Raw genomic sequence first — 20,709 nt, 5'->3', positions numbered from 1 at the left:
AATGATTTAGGGACAGTGCTGTTGTGGATGAGGGAATATGCAAAGGGTCTTAAACCAATTCATTCTAGTTAGTGTAGATCTACTGAACTGTTCATGCTTAAATCAGTTCAGTTACAAATGGCTCTATTCCCTACCGTAGACAAGAACTTATAGATCACATGACCCCTTGTTTATGAAGGTTGCAGGACTTGGGGACTTTTAAAGCACTTAGTTTTAAGCACTCCATAAAAAAGGTGCTCAGATACCACTAAAATAGACTCCATCTAAGGAGTAAGAGAGAGAGAAGGTAGAGTAGGTACCCCCCAAAAAAACAAAAAATCAGGAATTTTCAAAATATGTTAATACATTTTCAGAACTTTTGAAATGTCAAAATCAGCAAACTTTTTCACTGCTCAAAAACTTTTCACTAGCTCCATATTTAGTCAAAAAACTCTATTTTTTTGACAAAACACTTGTGTTTATATTTGTCGGGAGAGGGTTCTTTGTCAAAAAATGTATTTTCAATTTAAAATTTCATCAAGAACCTGAAATTCAGAAAATTTCAAGGAGGTCCAGATGGAGGGAATAGGGCAGGGTTACTAACCTCAAAACCCACCGGGCCCAGGCCTTGCATAGATTTTTGGTTGCATGCAGAGCTCTGATTAAAGATTTCTTCTCGCAAACTACACATACAAAACTCAAATACACACACATACACATTTTTTCACCCAAAATAGATCACCAGGAAGTGGGTCTTTATATCCAGGAAATTAACTTAACTGGTACCATTTCACAAAAGAAATTCTATAAAGCTGGGCTATAAGTGAAAGATAAAAACCTGTTAGGATCCTGAGACACTTATGAGTCCTTCCATCAATACATTTCCTTTACTAGACATGTTTTTTCCACATGTTCTTGCCTATAGGCATGACAAATTTAATGGTGTATTTTTTGCTGAGTTGATGACTCTTGTTTTTCATTCCTGCTCTGTTTCTAGATAGGTACTAAAGAATGTTTGTGCATAAGATCCCATATTGCTGCTTGACTGTGCTGTCTCAGGCTCCTTTTTGTCCTGGATGGGAGATTGTTTAGCCAAACAAAGGATTAATAAAAAACTGAATTAGATGAAAGGGAAAACCAGGTTAAAGAACCAAATTTTAGTTCCTCTTTAATTGAAACTTATCTAGCATCTGGATAATTGTTCCTAAATACCTGCTGAGTTGCGAAGCCTACGTTAGGGCTTGTCAGTTTTTAATAAATTTTAAAGACGTAAGATCTTATTCTTTGATGCTACCCATCACATCTCAATCCAAAGGCAAGGCAAAACAAAGCAATAATGCTAAGCACTCCAGCATTCAGCTAATCTGGCAGAATGCATCGCGATCTTTATGAATGTGTGTGAGGGGCTGTGCAGGAGCTCGCGAAAAGGTCATTGGTATTTTTGGAGCAATAAATCACATAGGGGAAAGATTTGCATTTTGGCTGTATAACATCCAGGGCCGGATTAGAGAGAGAATACTTTGAAGTAATATTTCTCTGCTGACTTGTTTTATTAGCTTCCCTTAAACATGTTACATTATTGCTTATAGAATTTCATTTACTTGGATTGGCAGCTTGATAAATATGTCTATTGGCGATGATTTGGATTGCTCTGGGCATTAATATTATTAAAACCTGTCACATGGAAATGTCTGAAAGATGACTTACTGTAAAGATTACAGCATGAAATAAATCATACAGTGGTATTTGTTACCGTTTATGGCCTCTTGGAGCCGAGTCAATCCCTTTTTATGTTGCATTATTTTTCAAGTTTTTATAGCCTTATATTATATATCGCTGTCAGAAATGAACAGATGGGGTGTCAAACACAAGCCTTCTGAATAATTCTCACCCTCGGGTTATTTGTATGAAGGACAAGTGTAAAACTGTGTTCTCAAGAAAAGGGAGATAGATAGAGGTGGAGAAAGTGTTGTTACAATAAGCAAGATCCTTTTTGTCAGCATGCACTGTGTGCTTTTAATCCCTACCTGGCATTTACCCTGAAGGAGTGGGGGTTCTGGGAAAGTTTAGCTGCCTGTGTTTCAGTCAGGGGGAAAACCTAACTTACAAGTTAAACAAGTTTCACTTTCCCTTTGTTTTTCTGTTGATGGAAATGTCAGTGGGTGTTTAAAGCCATAGCGCAACCTCAGAGGGTTTGGATAAACATGAAAAGTTCGGATGCTTCTCCATGCCTCTTTTGTCTAGGAAATTTTGGGCCTTCCAATGTCATTTGGAAATTGGAATTTTAAGAGGGACAAGGAATGAAAAACAAAGTTAACCCTTCTGACTGGGTTTTTGGAAAATGTTTAGTAGGCCATTTCTTATTTCATCCATGTTTTCCCAAATCTTGTTTTGAAAATCTGATTCGCCGTATGACCTTAAATGAAGAGTGCTGGGAGACTGTGGGGGAAAGATGAGGGTGGGTAGACTCATGTGAAATTACCAGGTGTGGTTTTTTTTTTTTTTTTTTTAGTATTTGTGAACCTGATCTAAGGCAGGTTTTTGTTTTGTTTTGTATTTTGGGAAGTGAGGGTATTATTTTGCATTTTATTCTTTACCCTAGAGTGGAGTCTATGCTTCATGTTGTGTATTAGCAAAAAGTCCTTGTCTGTGTCAAGAGGACAGATTAGATAAATTGATAGATAAGATCAGATGATAAATGCATATGCAGTTCATTGGACTTATCTGGACTGGAGAAATCAGGTGGGATACATTCAGCTATATTCTCTTTCTCTCTCCACAACCCCTAAGCCCCAGAATCCTGTAAGGGAACCCAACACAGCTCAACCTCAGCTCCAGCAGCATTTTGTTAGTTCCTCTTTTCCTTTATAAAAGATTTTTTGAAACGTCCTCATTTATTATTCTAACACAGCACCGGGTGAGTCTTGATCTTGGAGCTCTGATGTCTTTTTCAGCTTAAGGATAACTCAACCAATAAGCCTTAAAGCTCAACAAACCAGTGTATGAGACATTATAGCCTGGATCAAGTGGTGATATGGTATAAGAGACTTAGTGACAGCTCTAGCTGTGCAAAGAGTGCAAAAACTGTCTAGAGATGCCTGGTTTAGTGACATCATAAATCTGTTTACATATAAATCTGGTTCATTTACTGGTACCAAAACACAAGTACCAAATTTTTGCATAACCACTAATGAGAAAATGTCCATTTGCATCTGGAAATTTAAAGACATGCTATAATTTATAGAGGAGAAATCCTGTCCCCATTGAAGTCAATGGGAGTTTTGCCACTGATGTCAATGGGACCATGATTTCACCAACAATTTATTTCTTGACTTAAACTCAGCTGAAATCTGTATGTTGGCCTCCGTATCCTCTTGTTCCTGCTCTCCAGACAGCAGGACATGCAGAATGTTATGCACCAAGAGGTGACAACTACATCTGTGTGGGAAATGTTTTTTTCTATATTGGGAAAATATTAGAAATTTAGAAAAAAACGTTCATTCCAAATCAGGATGAAAATTGAAAATCTCAAATTTTCACAAACCTGTGAAAAACTGAAAAAAAAAATGATTTGGGTTAATTGATACATTTTATTTAGGCAATTTAGGAACATTTTGTTTCAATCTGGATCATTAAAAAATACTATAATTAGCCCAAATTTCAAAAGGAAAAGTCATCGTGAACTGTGAAGTTGAAATTTTTTGTTTCAAAAAACATCAAAAACTGGACTTTTCAACCATTTCTAAACTATTGTTCCACATTTTTTTCAAGAAATTAATCGAAACAGACCCTTTCCTGCAAACAGTTTCAGTTCTGAGGAATCAACATATTTTGATGCAAAAACAGTTTGCCAAAAAATTCCCAGCCAGCTTTAGTGCTATTTCAACCCCTGCCGTCTGCTGACATCCTTGTTTATTCATGCATTTCACAGTCCAGTACAAATCTCCCTTCCTTGTTTTTAAAGATGCCTATGGACTTATTCCAGCCAACCTCACAGACTTCATCTCTCTCAGCTCCGTTTGCCATTCTCTTCACTCTGTTTCTTTCTCTCCATCTTGCCACTGTTGGTGAGAGAGCCTTCTTCTCTGCAACTTCTGCTACTCCCTGCATTTTCCTACCTCTTTTCAAATCTCATGTGAAAGCATAGTCTTTCTCTCTCCCCTAAGCCTCTTTATTCCCTTCTCTCATGTCCATTATCAAGCCTTTCCAAAGGGTTTTGGGCATATACTTACTATGCAAAGTTGCTTTTCACAGCGTAATGAGAGTTGTTCCCACCATATATTGCTCACTCCATTTCACATTGTACAATAGTATTATCGCTTTAAGACTTTGCGTGACTGACTGTGTGAGTTCTGAGTGCATAAGGATAAGTTTCATAATTAGCTTTCCCTGTGAACTTGTGCAAACCAATCTATTTCTAATTTGGTCAGCTCCTGATTTTTAATGAGGGTGCAGAGAGTGACTGAAGTCTCTGGCAGCGTGCACTTTGTATTTTAATTACCTACAGTAATTCTGACAATTACACAAAAGTCATAAATCACATTGTAATGATCCATTTAAAAAAACCTGTTTAATTACTGAATGGGGATTTGAGTTAAACAGGTATGCAGTGGATTAACAACGAACTTGAGCTCCTTGGAGTACAAGGCAGCCATATTTTGTTGGTTGAACTGGTGCGCTAGCATGTGAGAAATACTGGTAGGAAGCCTCTATTACAGGGCCAAGTCCTGAATTCCTTAGTCTGCCTGGGTGGAACTCAGTCCTGTGCAGAGGGCTAGCCACAAGGCCTATGCACCACTGAAGCACTCAAAATAGGCCTAAGCAGGACTTAAATGGTACATAGGCCTTGTGTGGGGTGAATTTCACCTTCTGTGCTCAATCCTCGCTCAACAAAACTCCTCTTTGTTTCACTGAGTCCAAACACCCATTACTCCACCAGGTATGTCTCCCTAAGAGAGAATGATTGTTTTGTATTGGATTAAATCCACCCCAGTGCAGAAAGCCAGCACCAGAGCTGCATGCCACTTGTAGAGGACTCAGAGCAGTCCGTCTCACATGCTAGAGATTCAGTTAATCTAAAAATCACGTGGTATGCTGCTGTGTAGCTGGGTGCCAGCTTTTGCTGGATATCGGCCTTACTGAAAAATGACTCCTATCATCGAAGATCTTGACTAACCTAAGTTCTGTTCTTTAGATTATTTTGCTGTTAATTATGTCATGATAAGTGGGGGGAAGTAGCTGATGGCACTAGGTTACAAATTATCCCAAATGTTCCCAGTCACTATTCTCCTGCAAACTTTGACAGGTTGGAAGTGATTAGTACAATATTGCAACACTCAACATGTGTTTACAAGACAGTGATCTGTTCCACGATGGCTTCCAGATGTGTGAGTGTGTGCAATTTCATAATTCAACAACAGATTCTGTTGCCCTCCACAGATCCCCCATCAGGCTGTTCAGAAGCACTGCTGATAATTAAATTAACCCGCTAAGTAGCCATGCAAATTCTGATAAGCAGTGACCAAAAAAAAAAAAAAAAGAGGGAACTGTTGAGAAGCTCTCAGAAAAACAACAAGGTTGTCATTGGAGATTATTCGTCATTATGACCAGATTTGTTTTTCCCTGTTTGCCAAGTTCAACGTTGTTCCTTCATACATATCAAGTGCTTTGGGGGTTTAATTAAATAATTAGGGGTTAAATTCTGCCACTCGTGCTCGAGCTGAGTAGTGCCTTACTCTCTGATCAGTCTGACCGTCACCGAGAAAAGCCACTGCTGAAAGTGTGAGTAGCAGAATCTGGCCCTACTTTTTTTAAAGTTAGCATCCGCCCATTCTGATTGACAATGGGCTTGAATCCAAAACTTTGCACTGTAAATATCTGTGGTCATTTTCCATCAGTACAGCTGTGTGTAAAGTTCTCTCATAGTATAAAACCAGCCAAATATGGGCTTTTCACCATAAGGCAAACCACATCACTTCTTCAGCAGTATACCTTCAGAAGTTTGTGCTGTGAGTGAAAGGCATTTTTCCTCACCTCGGTAAAAATGGTTAAATTTAAATCAGTGGTACAGTGACATGAAATAAGTTGGAATGCAGGGAGGGTGGGAAGGAACCAAGACCATGACATCACAGGGAACAGTAGTTTTGACACAGTGCCGTGTCAGGACAATACCCCTTCATTGTGATGTTCTGGCAATCACGGGTGATGTCACAGCTGGTGAATTGAGTGTATCTGTGTGTGTGTGTGGGGGGGGGGGGGGGGGGCTTGGGTCACAGACTAACCTAGTTAGGGGCTGCCAGAGTCCTGAAGCTGATGCTACTCTGAGTTAGTGGTTTGCCATTTTAAACCATCTCTCAGTTGCAATACGTTATACATAGGTGTGGGCAGGACTGGGTTTTTAATGGCCCTACAGTAACCCTTGGGAACTTCAGCAGAGATCTCAAAATAGACACCACTCATAATGAGCTATTGTTTTCTGTTAAAACAATTTGCGGACACACACATTCAATCTGCAACCAGGGCGTCTGGCTTTCTTGTGATAATGGTGTGGTTATTAAACACGTCAGTGCTGGAGTTATGGCACCTGGCTTTTATCTGCGTGCTGCACAACGTGTCCTTGTACAGTAAAGTGCTAGCAACCTTTCTGAGGAAGCTAATTAGAGTGGAGGGCAGAGAGGGGACATACAGATCAGATGACAGGCTTACTAAAGAAGGTCAAACAGCATCATAGTGTTTAGAGGTGGAAAGGACCCATGAGAGCACCTAGGCCATCTCGTCAACAGTGCAGCATTGTTACCTATTGTACATTTGCACCCATGTTTTGTTCACAGAGTTGCTAACTCATGATTTTATCACAAATCTTGTGATATTTGGTGTTTTTATTAAATCCCCAGCTCCTGCAGGCATGTTATTACATGAGACTTCTGGCTTTTCATTTAAAACAAAAGTTGCTAACCTTATGGTTGCAGAGAACTTTATTCTTGTAGTTAAACATAAAGCAGCTGGCACAATGCTGGTGCTGTCTCAGGCTATGTCTACACTGCAGCCTATGCTGGCAAAACTTATGTTGCATGGAGGTGTGAGTATTCCAGACCCCTGAGCTACGTAAATTACACCAGCATAAGCGTTTGTGTGTACAGCACTATGTCGGCGGGAGAGCTTCTCCCGCCGACATAGCATATGCCGTTCATGGAGGTGGTTTTTTTATGCCGACGGGAAAGCTCTCTCCCATCGGCATAGAGCATCTTGACCAGAGCGTCTGGTACAGCTGTGCCGCTGCAGCACGGTATGTCTCAATGTCGCCTTGCTGTGGCTTAATGGATGATGTATTAGACTGGGAGTTAGAAAATCTGGGTTCTGATCTCAGCCCTTCTATCCACCTAGTTTGTGACTGTGGGCAAATCACTTTCCATCCTGTCTCTGTCTTGTCAGTTCATATTGAAAGCTTTTGGGGGCAGGGACTGTCCCTTACACTGTGCGGTCAAAGCACCTAGTATAATAAGGCCCTGATCTCAGCTGTGGCCTTTAGGTGTTTCTGGACTATAAATAAAATTGTCTGTTGCAACTTTAGTGGTACCTATATAACTCCACTCACTTCACTAGGGGTTGCATGTATGCTGTTAAGGAGCTGTTTGGTTCAATGGATATAATTACAATACTTTTTTCTAAAATGCTTATTTTTTAGATAGGTTTTACGTGTTGCCCGATATGTTTGTTAACTGTTTGTTGGAATACTATAAATAATGATACTTTGCAATTATGCATAGCTCCTCTGCATACATTAATTAATTACACCTCACAGTTCCATGCAAAGTACGTAAACCACTTTGATCCATTATGATTGAAGTGATATAAATTAATCTGTGATGATGAATAAGCAGTATTCTCACAATGCAGCCATGGCCATGAAAGGAAGACTGTGTAGCAACCTGCTCAGGCACAGGCAATTTTTGCTTTGTGTATGAAGCCCCATTCCTCCTTGAAGTACAAGACTAACATATGTGCAGTGCAATATCTGGGAGTGATTAAACAAAACAATAAAGAGGATTCCCAAATGGGATGTGAACTGAATAGCCTATATTCCATGCATTAACTCATTCATGAGCTTCAACATGCAGAAGACAATGGTACGATGTCCAGGCTGGTGAGATGAGAACTTTCCAAGCTCCAGCTGTTGAATCAACTTGCTTGCTTCATTCAGGTACCCAGAGATTTCTTCTGCAATGGCCCCTCAGGGATTTACCATGTGTGTTAGTTGTTCAGGCATAATCAAGAAATTTTTCCATCCACTGCTAATGGTAGGATGCTTTGCATTCAGTCTTATGTCCTTTTCCTCTCCTCATTACAACACTGGGAGACAGAAGGCAGCATTGTGTCCTGAGGATTTGCAAAGGTTCTTGGCTTGCCGAAGCCAAGGGAATACAAGTAAGCAAAGAACTCAGCAAACACCAAAAAATCTGACACCAAGACTCACTTCAAGCACATTCTCCTATGTGAGAATGAAACATCCAAGGTCATAATGCTGCAGGCTGGGGATTCAAAAAAGATTTCAGAGCTTTTCAAAGACATTGTGAAGGATTTAAAGATAGCTTATCAGCAGGACGTTGTTGGCAGTTGAAGATATGATAAAAAGGCTTCCATTCCTGTCTTGCAATGCTATAAACAACTGTTAATCACTTATGCTAGTTCAAAGTTCTCATATGAAGTTTGAAACATAATGGATCTATCTGTCTTCTAGCATACCTCGGAGCTGAAGTACTGATCTAGTGTTCACTAAGACGTGACTGATGGGTTTCTGTTACAATTTTGACTATGAGTTGATATAGGAAAAGAACAAACTTCACTCTCAAACTGTAGTTATCTATCTACCTATCATTTCAACTCTGGAGCACCCGTGATGGCTGCCATCCTGGCTGACACACAGGGGATTAAATTGGGGACCTCTAGAGCTGAAAGCACAAGTCTTTCTACGGCTTGGTTAAACAGCCAAGCATTGTCAGGTGAGGCTATAAAAGCTTCATATTCTGAGTGGATCAGGCACAGAGTGGGACTTGGAAACACACCCACACACCCCCTACACACCTACATCCCTACGCACTCATCCACAAGTGGGATATGCACCTATCTCCAGATTTTCAAACATTCAGCACTCACAATTGTGGCCAGATTTTCAAAGAGCTCAGCTCCCATTCAGGCATCTAAACAAGGCCCAGCTTTTCCAAAGCCACTCACTATGCAGGAGCTCTTATTCTGACACCGAAAGCCAGATTTTCAAAAAAGCCCAGCACCGAACATTCTTAGCCCTTTTGAGAAATTTGGCCCCAACAATAAGTGACAAGCTCTTGAAAAGCTGGCCCTGAACACTTTTGATAATCTGGCCCTAAGCATCTATATACCAGTAAGACTCTTTTCCCCACTTTCAAATTCCTAAGATCTCAGTGTAGGCTGATTTATTCCTCTCCCAAGGAAAGCAGTTTTCTGCAAGGATCATGTCATTTGCAGAGCATATGGCAGAAGGGAACCTTAGTTAAAGAATGGTGAGCTAAATTACAATCCCCTTTCAGGTGGATGCCTTTATGATGAAGTGGGTTTCTTGCAGTCTTTTTTTTTTTTTCTTTTTTTTTTTTTTCATCTCAGGGTTCCAACAGGTGTTTCCTCCAAGGCATATATGTTTCCTATAATATTGGAATGAAGGGAGATGTCACCCATGACAGCTTGTGTATATAGATGATGGTTTTATTATGATAGAAAACTGGTGCACTGATTGATTGGTAGAGCTGAGTAGAGTAAAAAGAGCTTGTGAGAAGACTGTCTCCAACTTTCCAAAATACCATTTAATCACTGGCTGGGACATTCATTATCTGGGCAGCAGGGAGGAGGCCTTGAATACTGGGGAGGAGCAGTATGGCTAACAGACAAAAGTGTCTTTATTTGGCATCCGACTGTACAGAGACACTGGAGAGATTTAAAGGGACGCAGGTTTATTTATTCCCCTGGATATATCAATTACTGTAGACAGTTCTGTTTAGACAATCTCCCTGTCTCATAACACTAGAACAAAGGGAGAGAAAATAAAATTGGAAAGTGAAAAATTCAAAACTAATAAAAGGATTTTTTTCCCATGCAACTTGTAATTAGACAGTGGAACTCACTGCCACAGGATGTCATTAAGGCCAAGAATTTAGCAAGATTCAAAAAGGGACTAGACATTTACATGGTAGCAATAATATCTAGAGTTTTAATAGTTAATAATAATTAAATTTTGAAGAGATATAAGACCTTATGGTTCAGTGTTTAAGCCAGTCTCTAAAGTGAGACCATCACGGAGGGCAGATTATCCCATATCTGCCACGGGTGAGGGTTCTTGCACTTTCCTCTGAAACATCTGGTGCTGGTCCCTGCTGGACTGTGCTAGCTAAGAGGGAACAGGGTTAAGAAGGCACTGAAGTTCTGCAATGGAGCCAGCTCTCTGACTTCTGATTAAAATTAAACTCAGCATGTGTTCTAATGTCTTGAGCATGTCGCAGAAAAGGCTTGTGGGCTGCTTGGCAAGCTGCAGTCATTACAGCTTTGCTCAGTGCCATTAATGGACCCTTTGTGGCTTTTATATTTTGTGTTGGTCTTGTGATGGGTGAATGTTTATAAAACCTGGAAACATGTTAATTTAAAAAGAACAAGGCAACCCATTCTAATGAGGACACCCTGGGGCTTTGTTATTACTTCCTTAGACTAAGGTTGGTGAGCTAGCAGCAGCCAGCTGGAACTTCCAGCCTGGTCTTTGATGAGGTCTCCTGTGGAAAGAAACAGACTCAGAAAGGCCCTGCAAGCCTCATAAAGGAATGTCACCCTTTCCTTTCACACCTCCCTCCTGCCCCTGCAACACCCTCCCATTCAGTGAACCTCACCTTGCTAATTCTGTTTGTGTCAGGTGAGAGATTACTGACACATGGTCTACACCAGCAAGGTATGTCGGTTTAACTGCATTGTTCACCATGAATGATGTAGTGATACCAACCTAATTCCTGGTGTAGACTGCGCTATATCAATGGGGCTGGGAGCTTCTCCTGTCGACATAGCTACCGCTTCTTTGGGAGGTGGAGTACCTACGCCAGTAGGAGAAGCCCTCCAATCGGCATTGGTAGCGTCTTCACTGAAGCACTACAGCGACGCTGCTGCCTTTTAAGAGTAGACAAGCCCTAAGACATGTAAAATATGAAGGGCTAGTACCTCGGCTGGTGCAGGCTCATGTAATTCTATGGAAGCAATGGAGCTATGCCAATTTATGCTAGCAGAAGATCTATTCCCATATGTGGGTTTTTTTAATTCCCCCATTATTGTGGTCATTACAGTCATAGGGTGATCAAGTAGATTTTGTACCTGACTTGGTAAATGTTCTTGACAATTGTTCAAGGTTGATTTTACCCCAACTTTAGAACCAGAGAAAATCGTTCTGAGTGAATTATTTATTCAACACATTTCACCTCTTTTTCTGTTCAAGAGTTGGCTGTGATCAGATAGTGATTTTCTCATAATTATCTATCATTCAGAAGTATTCTCTAAATAATTCTTGAGGTCAGAAACATCACAACAATTTGGCATTCAGAATTTAACCTGATTGGATATGTAAGTCAGATGGTCTTGTTTCTGCTCCCTGATTAGATGAGTAGAACACTTTGAAGCACAACTACATATTTGAAATTTATTTTCTGTCAATACTCTGCAACATTGTCCTGATCCAAAACTCATCAAGTCAAGGGAAAGGTTCCTGTTGATTTCATTGGGTTTTAGGGCTAGACCAGGGTTGCATAAAAATCGCTCTTTCCATGAACATCCCTGCTGATGAACTTGATGCTTAGAGTATTCAGGGGAAGCAAGCACAAAACAGCCACTAGAACCATCCATATAATAATTCAAAGAAATATTTGATGAATATGTTTTCCCTGCATTCGCTTGGCTCTACACAGCACATTAACAAGGGGATTCATCTAAATAATACCCTCTTGTGTTCTCTAAATTGCTCCACCATCACTGTAGCCATGTACCAGCAGGGACAAGACAGGACTATTGTGTGTAGTGTACAGCTCCATACAACTGATCTGCCTTGCTACAGTGGGACTGACTAGCCATGAGTCAGACAAAGATGGGTTCTTGCCAACAGGTACAAAGATCATTTCAATGTGGCTAAACTGTCACCATGACTGCAATGTAGCTGATCAGTTGCTCTGTCTATTTAGGACTGCAGCTCTCGTGATAGAAGAGGATAGAAATGCTTTGCTGGATTCAACAGGAATGTTCCACTGGTGCGAGGCTGTCCCATTGGAACAGGCTATCCTGGTAGGTGTGGTGTAATTAGCTAGGCTGTATGGAACTGTTATGACTGCTTCAGGGGAATGCCTTTTTAAATATCTAAGGGCTCTGCTGTCTGCAGAGGTTGGTACCCACGGTGTACTCAGTGCCGAGGACACATTCACACCTGCACTGTTCACTCACTCACTTTACTTGTGTTCTTTCTTGTTCTCTTCGGGATACACTGTGCCCTTTAGACACTGATCTATGCTACGAGATCCTGAGGGAAGCTCGAAGAGGGGTTGAGCCTCAGGGACAGGTGGGAATGAGAGTGTCTGGAAGCTGTACCATCCATGAGGGTGGTTCCATCTGCTCCTGCTGGTTATTATTATTAGTATGACAGTAGCATCTAGAAGCTCCAACCAAGACAAAGACCCCATCATGCTAGGCACTGTACATGTACACAGCAGGAGACAGTCCCTCTCCCAAAGAAGCAACAAGGAGTCTGGTGGCACCTTAAAGACTAACAGATTTATTTGGGCATAAGCTTTCGTGGGTAAAAACCTCACTTCTTCAGATGCATAGGACGAAGGTATACTCAACATGCAGAAGACAGGCATAGGAGTGTTATCCCCATTTTACGGATGGGAATCTCAGGCTGAGAGCAGCTAAGTGACTTGCCCAAGGTCATACAGGGTGTCTGTGGCTGAGCAGGGAATTGAACCCCAACCTTTCTAGGGCTATATGGGGGGCACAGGGAGGGGGCTCTTTTTAATATATTTCTAATATAATACATAATCGTTCTCTGGAAAGGCCTTTCCTATGCAGCAGGACTTGAGGGCGGGGAGGCAGCTGGTTCACTAGAGGGTCCTGGCAGGTAGGCAAAGGGGAAACTCATTTTCAAATATTTTATTTTTAAAATGACTTAATTGCAAATTTAAAGACTTTCTGTGTTCTGATTTTACCAGTCTGGGAATCTTTAAACTTTCTTTTTTTTTTTTTTAGTTCATTTATTTACTATAAGTGTTAGTCTTTTAAAAGAACAAAATTCCATTTAGAAATGGCAGGCGGTGCTCTGAGCTGCCAGGATGCTGAAAGGAGGCAACCAAATCTTGCAGTGAGGTGATCAAAGATTTCATCAGACATACAGAATGTTCAAGCTGTTCCGCCAGCTGGGAGACTTGCAGCAGGTTGGAATTCATGCTGCTTGAAATGCAGCATCCTCCTTCTAAACATGTAAAAGGATCCTAAAACCCATCAGCCTCCAAAATAGAAAGGGATAAATATCCGAAAGATCTGGGGGCTCAGGTCAGATAACCCAAGTGTAGCATTTTCAAAAGCACCTAAGTCACATTTTCAAATCCTTAGCGTATGTCTACACTTGGGGCTGGGGCTGCAAGAAGCCTGAGGTGCTAGCCAACACAGCTACGTACCTAGCGTCTCAGATGGATATGTACTGGGGTGGTGAGCCGCGCCCGTTACTCATGCTATGCTCTTTTTAGTGCACTAGCACTATCAGAGCTAGCACCAGTATGATTCTTTAAGCTGGGAATTACACCTCAAGTTTGTAGACTTGTTTCTCCAAAATGACATTCCAGTCCCCGTTGCTCACTTATTATACCAAACTTGCTCCTGTTGATCTAGCAATTGCATATTTCCTTCTGCAGATTCCAGCCGCCATCGTTTTTCCAATTGTTCCTATAAAATACACTATATAATAGATTGTGTTTTTTAATTGTTTAGCTCCATTCCACAAACTAATCATTGGACTTAAGGCATGTTGCATTAAATACAGCTGAAGGTTTCATTATTCAATATAAACTAATCCAATTAGTTAGAGACAATCATTTAATTTAGTTATGATTGTAATATTATCTTATCAGGAAAGTTTCCTCTGCCATAATGCTTTTGTTTCTCTGGGAAGAAAAGCGGTTGGGGAAAGAATGTTATGAGGACTTACTAATTTGACACCTCATTGGCTATGTACATTGACAGCTCTCGACTGGTTAATGTGGACACATACCATGTACCAATCAAATAAGGCTTCCTCAGTCACATCTCATTACTCGGCACCTCGTCATGCAGAGAGGATGATGCAAACAACGGTGTAGTGCGTCACAAGGAAACATGATGTCACAGAACCAGAAATGCAAAACCCAAATATACATCTGGTCAAAAAATAGGGAAACAAATTCCATAACATGATTGCTCTGCCTCTCCCCGATCTTTGTGATTTAAATGAGATGACAATGATTAACCATGTCTTCCTGTGCATTTGTACCTTGCCTTGCACAATGGGGCCCCAACCCTGAAATTAATAGTAAATACATAACTGGATAAATATGATCCTATGCAAATAACAAATTGGCCAAAGTTGTTGTTATTATTAACCATATTGACTGCAGTAGTGCCTAAGGACCAAGCAAGAATGGGGGCTCATGCACAAACACAGGGTAGCAAACACAGCATGGGGAACATGGTATAAAACACAAGCAGAGAGAACAGTGTGCAGGCAGTAGGTGTCATGTTAGTGCTACAATTTAATGTATGTATTTATTTATTTGGGGGTGGGTTTGGTTGGGAAGATATCGGATAAATGGACAGAAAAGAAGGGAGCAGGGATGCTGAAGGGAAAGGGCTTGAGGGGGACACAGATGAGAGGGGCAGTAAAGCTGAGGTGAATAGACTGTGAGGGAGGGGAACAAAGAGGGTTTAAAATTGTGTATGGACACCACTGCTCTCTAATGGAGGGACTAAGAACTGCTCCACTGTGCATTGTAGGCCCTATACTGCTAATAGCTTGCTCCAAACAATACTGCTCTGTGCTTCTGGAGCAAGATGATTGGAGTTCTAATCTCACCATTGCAATGAAGTTCTGATTAGCCATGATATGGAACACACAAAACCTTAGCACTGTAGGAGCAGCCAGTGCAGTAAGGGTGGAGAGCATCCCTTTAAAATCCAGAACCCTGGCTGAGCACAGCATAGGAATGGGTTCTAATCTGGTGTCTGGATAAAATTCTTCTGTTTGCAGCAATCAGCCTGTGTTTTCTGACAGGAAGTTGCAAGCTTCATGGAATATACTGCTCATGTGTACGGAGAGGAGCACACTTCACAACAATGTATGTGTGGGTTGGGGGGAGAGATTTTGACCACAACTTCAAGGTGAACTTTCAACACTTAGTGAAAAAGTGCCTTGTATCTGTAATGTCCATGCACAGCTAACAGGACCTTACTTTTTAAAGGCTCACCAGAAAGACTCATAAACACAACACTGCGTGGTATTTATTTTACTGTCTTAGAAGACTGTAGGGCTCAGCAGATACTATTGGGATTTGAATGTGTAGCTTGCCTCACCCTTGTAAGCTATCTTCTCTGCTATGTTGTATTCCTGCCACTGAAACTTTAGGGGAGTGAGTTTGGACTCAAAGAACTTATGAGGAATTGTTTCATTTTATACAAAGTCTGATTCTACGACAGGGGTGTTATCCAGTAAGGAAAAGGTCCAAGAAAAATATAAAAAACTAGCAGCTTGGGGGCTGTTCTGTTTTAATTTAGAAGCACCAGGAACAAACTACTTCACCTCTGCATGATCATATCGTGGTTTGTGTCTTTGGAGATACTAACTCAACATTGATTGGGCTGCGGAACTTTGTGATGCCTTTACGAGCCAGTAACTTCACTTACCAGGAGCTGAAAGACATTGTCTTTGTCGGGTCTCTGGAATATATGAAAAGAGAGTGGAAATTTATCCAGAATTTCCCAAAGCTGCTATTATTCCCGGTAAGAATTTCTCTGTTCAGTCTCTCACTTTCTCTCTGTCTCTCTCTCTCTCTCATACACACACTCACACCATTGTTAGACAGTTTTAAAGTTCAATATGTTTTTAGTAACCATGTGCAACACTCCAAATTTGACACTTTCCCCTTATGATGGGACTTTGCTTCTTTTGTCTTCCACTGGATTTTCCTTCTGTAATTCTGTATTCTCATCAGAGATGAACAGATCCATTCAGATCCAACAAGAACTTAATTGATCCTCTGCCCAAAACTTGAACCTGAACCCAAAACTTTCTTGACAAATTTTCACTTCTCCGAAGTTTGTTTTCTTTTACGGGTGCCTCTGCACTCTCTGGTTTCCTGCAGATGTACAGAGAACCTGCTCCCCACAAGAAGTGGGAAAGTATCCAAAATTTCACAAGAGAAGCTCAAAGCTTTTGCAGTTTCTACTTCTGTTTCTGGACCTTCACTGGTGAGAGGAATGTTGGAGAAGTTTCTGAAATTTGTTTGCTTATCTGAACCAAACCTATGACCCTTTAATGTTCACCCTTCTCTCAGTCTCATATTCCAATTATCTGTCCTTTTTTACCAGGGCAGCGCTCTCTCCTGTGCAGACCTGAGGGCAGTTAACATAAGGTACTGCACCATGTGTACCATCCTGTCTTCTAACCTGAGGGCTTCCACCAATCCAACTCTGGTGGACACAGAAAGCATCTTAGCCACTCTTAACATCCGGTCAATGCAGTTTAAGTGCAGCTCAACTGCTGGAGGTAAGAACTTCTCAGTTATGTAGATGGGCATCTTGATGTGATGAAGCAAGGGAAAATAAAATAATCTCTGTCTCCTCTCTCAAGCAGCAGCATTAGAAGAGGAATATTTCAGTTTACTTCTGTGTAAACCTTGGCAGAGGACAAATTGAAACTAATCTTTCACTGAGAGGGGTCAGGACTTTGCACTAACACCAGCCATGATGGTAACATGCACTTTTTGTCGGCAATTTTAAGGTTTTTCAAGGTCCGACCAGAGATGGATTGTAGGTTGAAACTCTTGCCGCAATCCCTGTCCTGCTTTGTCCAACATGAAGAAGTAAAAAATGCAGCCACTGCCCTCTGTCTGCCTTAGTACTGGTGTCAGATTTGGTAGTAATCAAGGGACACAAGGAAGCAGTTCCCACTATCTTGCAGCTTTGAGGTGAGGGGCACCAAGTAAGAGCAACTCCTTAGCAAGGGTCAGGGAGAATAGGAAGCTGGCTACTCTCACCAATGGGCAGTGTGTATTGGGAGATATACCCACTACCACTGCTAGGAACAACCATAGGGGCATAGGTGTCCCACAGGCCATCCTTTGGTTGCTAGGAAACCCCTGGCGTAAAATAATTGTAAAAAAAAAAAATTAAAAACAGAGAAAGCTTAAGTAATGAGGTGAAGCAGGGAGTGGGGAAGGACACTTTTCTGCTTGACAAGCAGGTGTTTAATGGGAAGGAAAACCAGTAGGTTTCTTGGACCTATTCTCCACATGCTCAGAGAGCCACCCAGCGTGTTATAGCAAAACACGACAGAGTCAAACTGAAAAATTTTATGAGGAATCATCTGTGTCCTCTCTCTCTCCACCACCCGCTGGGCATTGCCCCCTATTTACCACTGCTCTGGTCACTGACCTATCCCTCCAAAAGATAAATACATCAATGACTCTTCCAATTTCAGAGCAATACTTTGGGTTTCCACCTTCTGAGGATGGGAAATGGGGGGTGCATCCATGCTTACTTCTGAAGCATTAGTAGCTTCAGTTTTGTTTGCAAAAGCCCATGTGAATGGAGCTAATGGGCAGTAGTAGATGGCAGATGCATTGCACACTCCCTAACCTTCAACACAGGTAAGAGATTTGTATGTTTCCCCATGGGGGATTTGGGGGGGGGGGGTTTCATCTAAACAGCAGTTGTAGCACAGAACTGCCATGGAAGCAAAACATCCAGTCCAGCAGAATATTTATTGCATCTCTCTTCCTCCCTTCATTTGGCAAAGGAGCCAAGATTTGTCCTCCTCTTGGGAAAGGAGAAGTATTAATTAACTGAAAACGGGCTGAGAAATATATGGCTCTCCTAAGTGTTTTCCCCATACTTTATTATCATTCACAAGGCTTTTAAAACAATGGCTTGCCAAAGGAAAGATTAGAGTAAGGCAGAGACACGTTTTTAAATAATAAATTGACAAAACAATATGAATATAGGATTAGAAAAGAAGAAAAAGTGACTAATAAGGTAGGTTTGAGTAAGAGGTACATGTAGCTGAAACAGATTAATTAGTTAAAAAGTGATTTGTACATAGATATAAAGTTAGATCTATAGTTATAGATCTATATATTCATCATACAGATAGATATAGATACCGTCTGTCTATATATATGTGTATATATGTATATATATATACACACACACACATTTTAGAGAGATACAAACATTATATATATAATGTTTGTATCTCTCTATCCATAATAGACAGATATAGCTACTGTACATATATCTTTGTACGTACATATGGCGATAGATAGATAGATAGGATGGATAGATAGATAGATCTACAGGAATAAAAAGACATTTCTTTCTATCGATCACTGGCTCTCTTCTCTTCAGCATTTTTGCCTTAATCACCAAAACTTGTGATAAGCAGAATCCAAACCCCTTACCTGCAATAACAATAATAGAGAAAAATAGAAAAGCAACCTTTCCCACCCCATCTGGGCAGTTTCCTCAAGTACATTTTTACCCACTTCTTTTGGAAATACTTCTATAGCTTTGTCCATCAGAAGATTTCAGAGCCCTTTACAAACTTTAATTAACCCCAACAAGCTCCCAGGCCACTGTATTATCAATGTTTTACAGTTCTTTAAACAGCTCTTTAAACTGAGGCATAAAGAAGTTAGGCAACATGGCCCAGGTCCTCAAGGTATTCAGGCATTGTGGGCTAAATACCTTTGTTGATCTGGGCCCATGCCAATGGTCACACATCATGTCAGCAACAAGGCAGGAATAGATCTCAGATCCTCAGTCCTCGGCTTTAACTACAAGACTATCCTTCCTCACACCATGTAGCTTTCCAACAATTCTGTTGGGAGATGGACAGATGACAAGATGATTTGTTCCATGGAAGCAGAGCATGTGAAATAAGATGCCTCTGATTTCCTCATTCATTAAAATGACCAAGAGGGATGGGGGGAAAAAATCTTATATCATGGATAATGGAAAAACTCAGCTCCAGAATAGGAGAAGCAGGGACACTGACAAGAGTATAAAGAATCAGATTGCTTCTCTGGGGAGGGAGAAAAAGGCTAGTAGTTAGAGCATAGGAGCGAGAGCCAGGACCCCTAGGTTATATTTCAGAGAGGCAGTCTAGTGTACTGGTCAGAGATAGGACAATTAAAAATCAGGGCTTCTGGGTTCTCTTCCTGACTCATGGATAGAGTGTGGGCTAGTGGTTAGAGCAACTGAGAGTCAGGGCTCCTGGGTTCTATTTATGGGTTTGGGAAGGAGTGGTATCTAGCGGTTAGAGCAAGAATCCTGGCATCAGGTCCATTCTTATCCTTACCACTGACTTGCTGTGTGTCCTTGGGCAACTACCTAGCCATACTGCACCCCAATTGTTCATCTCTGTAATCATAGTTTTAGGATTGTTGTGAAGCCAAAGTAATTACAGTTTGCAACATGCGTTGAGATCTTCGGCCAAGGGGCAATGTGGAAATGCAAATTATTCTTGTTTTTATTACTCATTACTGTGATCAGTTCTTTCTAAAAGAATAATTTGAATAAAAGGAAAGAGATTCTGTCACCACTGACTCAAACAGCTTTGATATCTTCTGACAAAAGACTGAGTTCCCCAACATGATCCCTTTCTATCTATTCTAGGTTTTTCACTCAGGTATTTATAAGGTGCCTCTCTCCTAACTCACTTTTTAGTGAGTTCTGGATCCCTAAAGTGACTACAATCCCAATTTCATAAATCCTTGGCTACTCAGTTAAGGCCATTTCTCAGATTTACACTGTTTTCTGGGGACAGAAAAGTAGTATTCACTTAAAGGACATTATCATCAATAAATAAAAACCCTTTTTCCCGAGCCAGCCATTAAATCTGTTTAGTGATTCACCTTCTGAGTATAAATTAGCTCTTTCCTCTTTCTAGGTTCATTAGATGTGTTGTTAAAATAGCCAGCCCACTTTCTTCTTTGCTGCTGTAATTATTTTTAATTATAGGTCTAGATCCTGCAGCTGGGTCCACCTATAGGAAGTCCCTGCTGATCCAACAAAAGATTGAGGCCATATTTTACACTACTATAGGGCTTTTCATATGAAGATCTCAAAACCGTCTTATAGACATTCACCCTCTAGGAAGAAGTAAATTATTATTACACCCCATTTTCAAATGGGTAAATCAAGTCACAGAGAGGTTATATGGTTAGCCAGCAGGTTATGAACTAAGGTGGAGAGAGGTTGGAGTAGAACCCAGTTGTCCCAGCTCCCACTGCTATAACCACTTGATTCACTTTTTCCTCTTAATTATTTTGTAGTAGTCCACCTCTAAAACCAAAATAGTGGTCAGTAAAGGCATCGGTGGTTAAAGGCAGGAGACACAGTAAAAAGATGTTACTTTTTTGAATGACTATTTCTTTTTAATAA

General features: G+C 40.8%; 1 protein-coding gene across 1 annotated transcript in view; it reads left to right on the top strand.

The window, feature by feature from the left end:
- The window catches only part of KCNU1 (potassium calcium-activated channel subfamily U member 1), a 137,198-nt gene that overhangs the window by 39,759 nt on the left and 76,730 nt on the right, over positions 1–20,709 (top strand). Inside the window, 3 exon segments of the mRNA XM_065398344.1 lie at positions 12,213–12,312; positions 15,823–16,047; positions 16,636–16,787. Coding sequence (XP_065254416.1) covers positions 12,213–12,312; positions 15,823–16,047; positions 16,636–16,787 — 477 coding nt within the window.

The sequence above is a fragment of the Emys orbicularis genome, chromosome 2 (assembly GCF_028017835.1).
Source record: "Emys orbicularis isolate rEmyOrb1 chromosome 2, rEmyOrb1.hap1, whole genome shotgun sequence".
Lineage (NCBI taxonomy): Eukaryota > Metazoa > Chordata > Testudines > Emydidae > Emys > Emys orbicularis.
The sequence above is the reverse complement of the archived record's forward strand: the minus strand, read 5'-3'. Positions and strand labels throughout refer to the sequence as shown.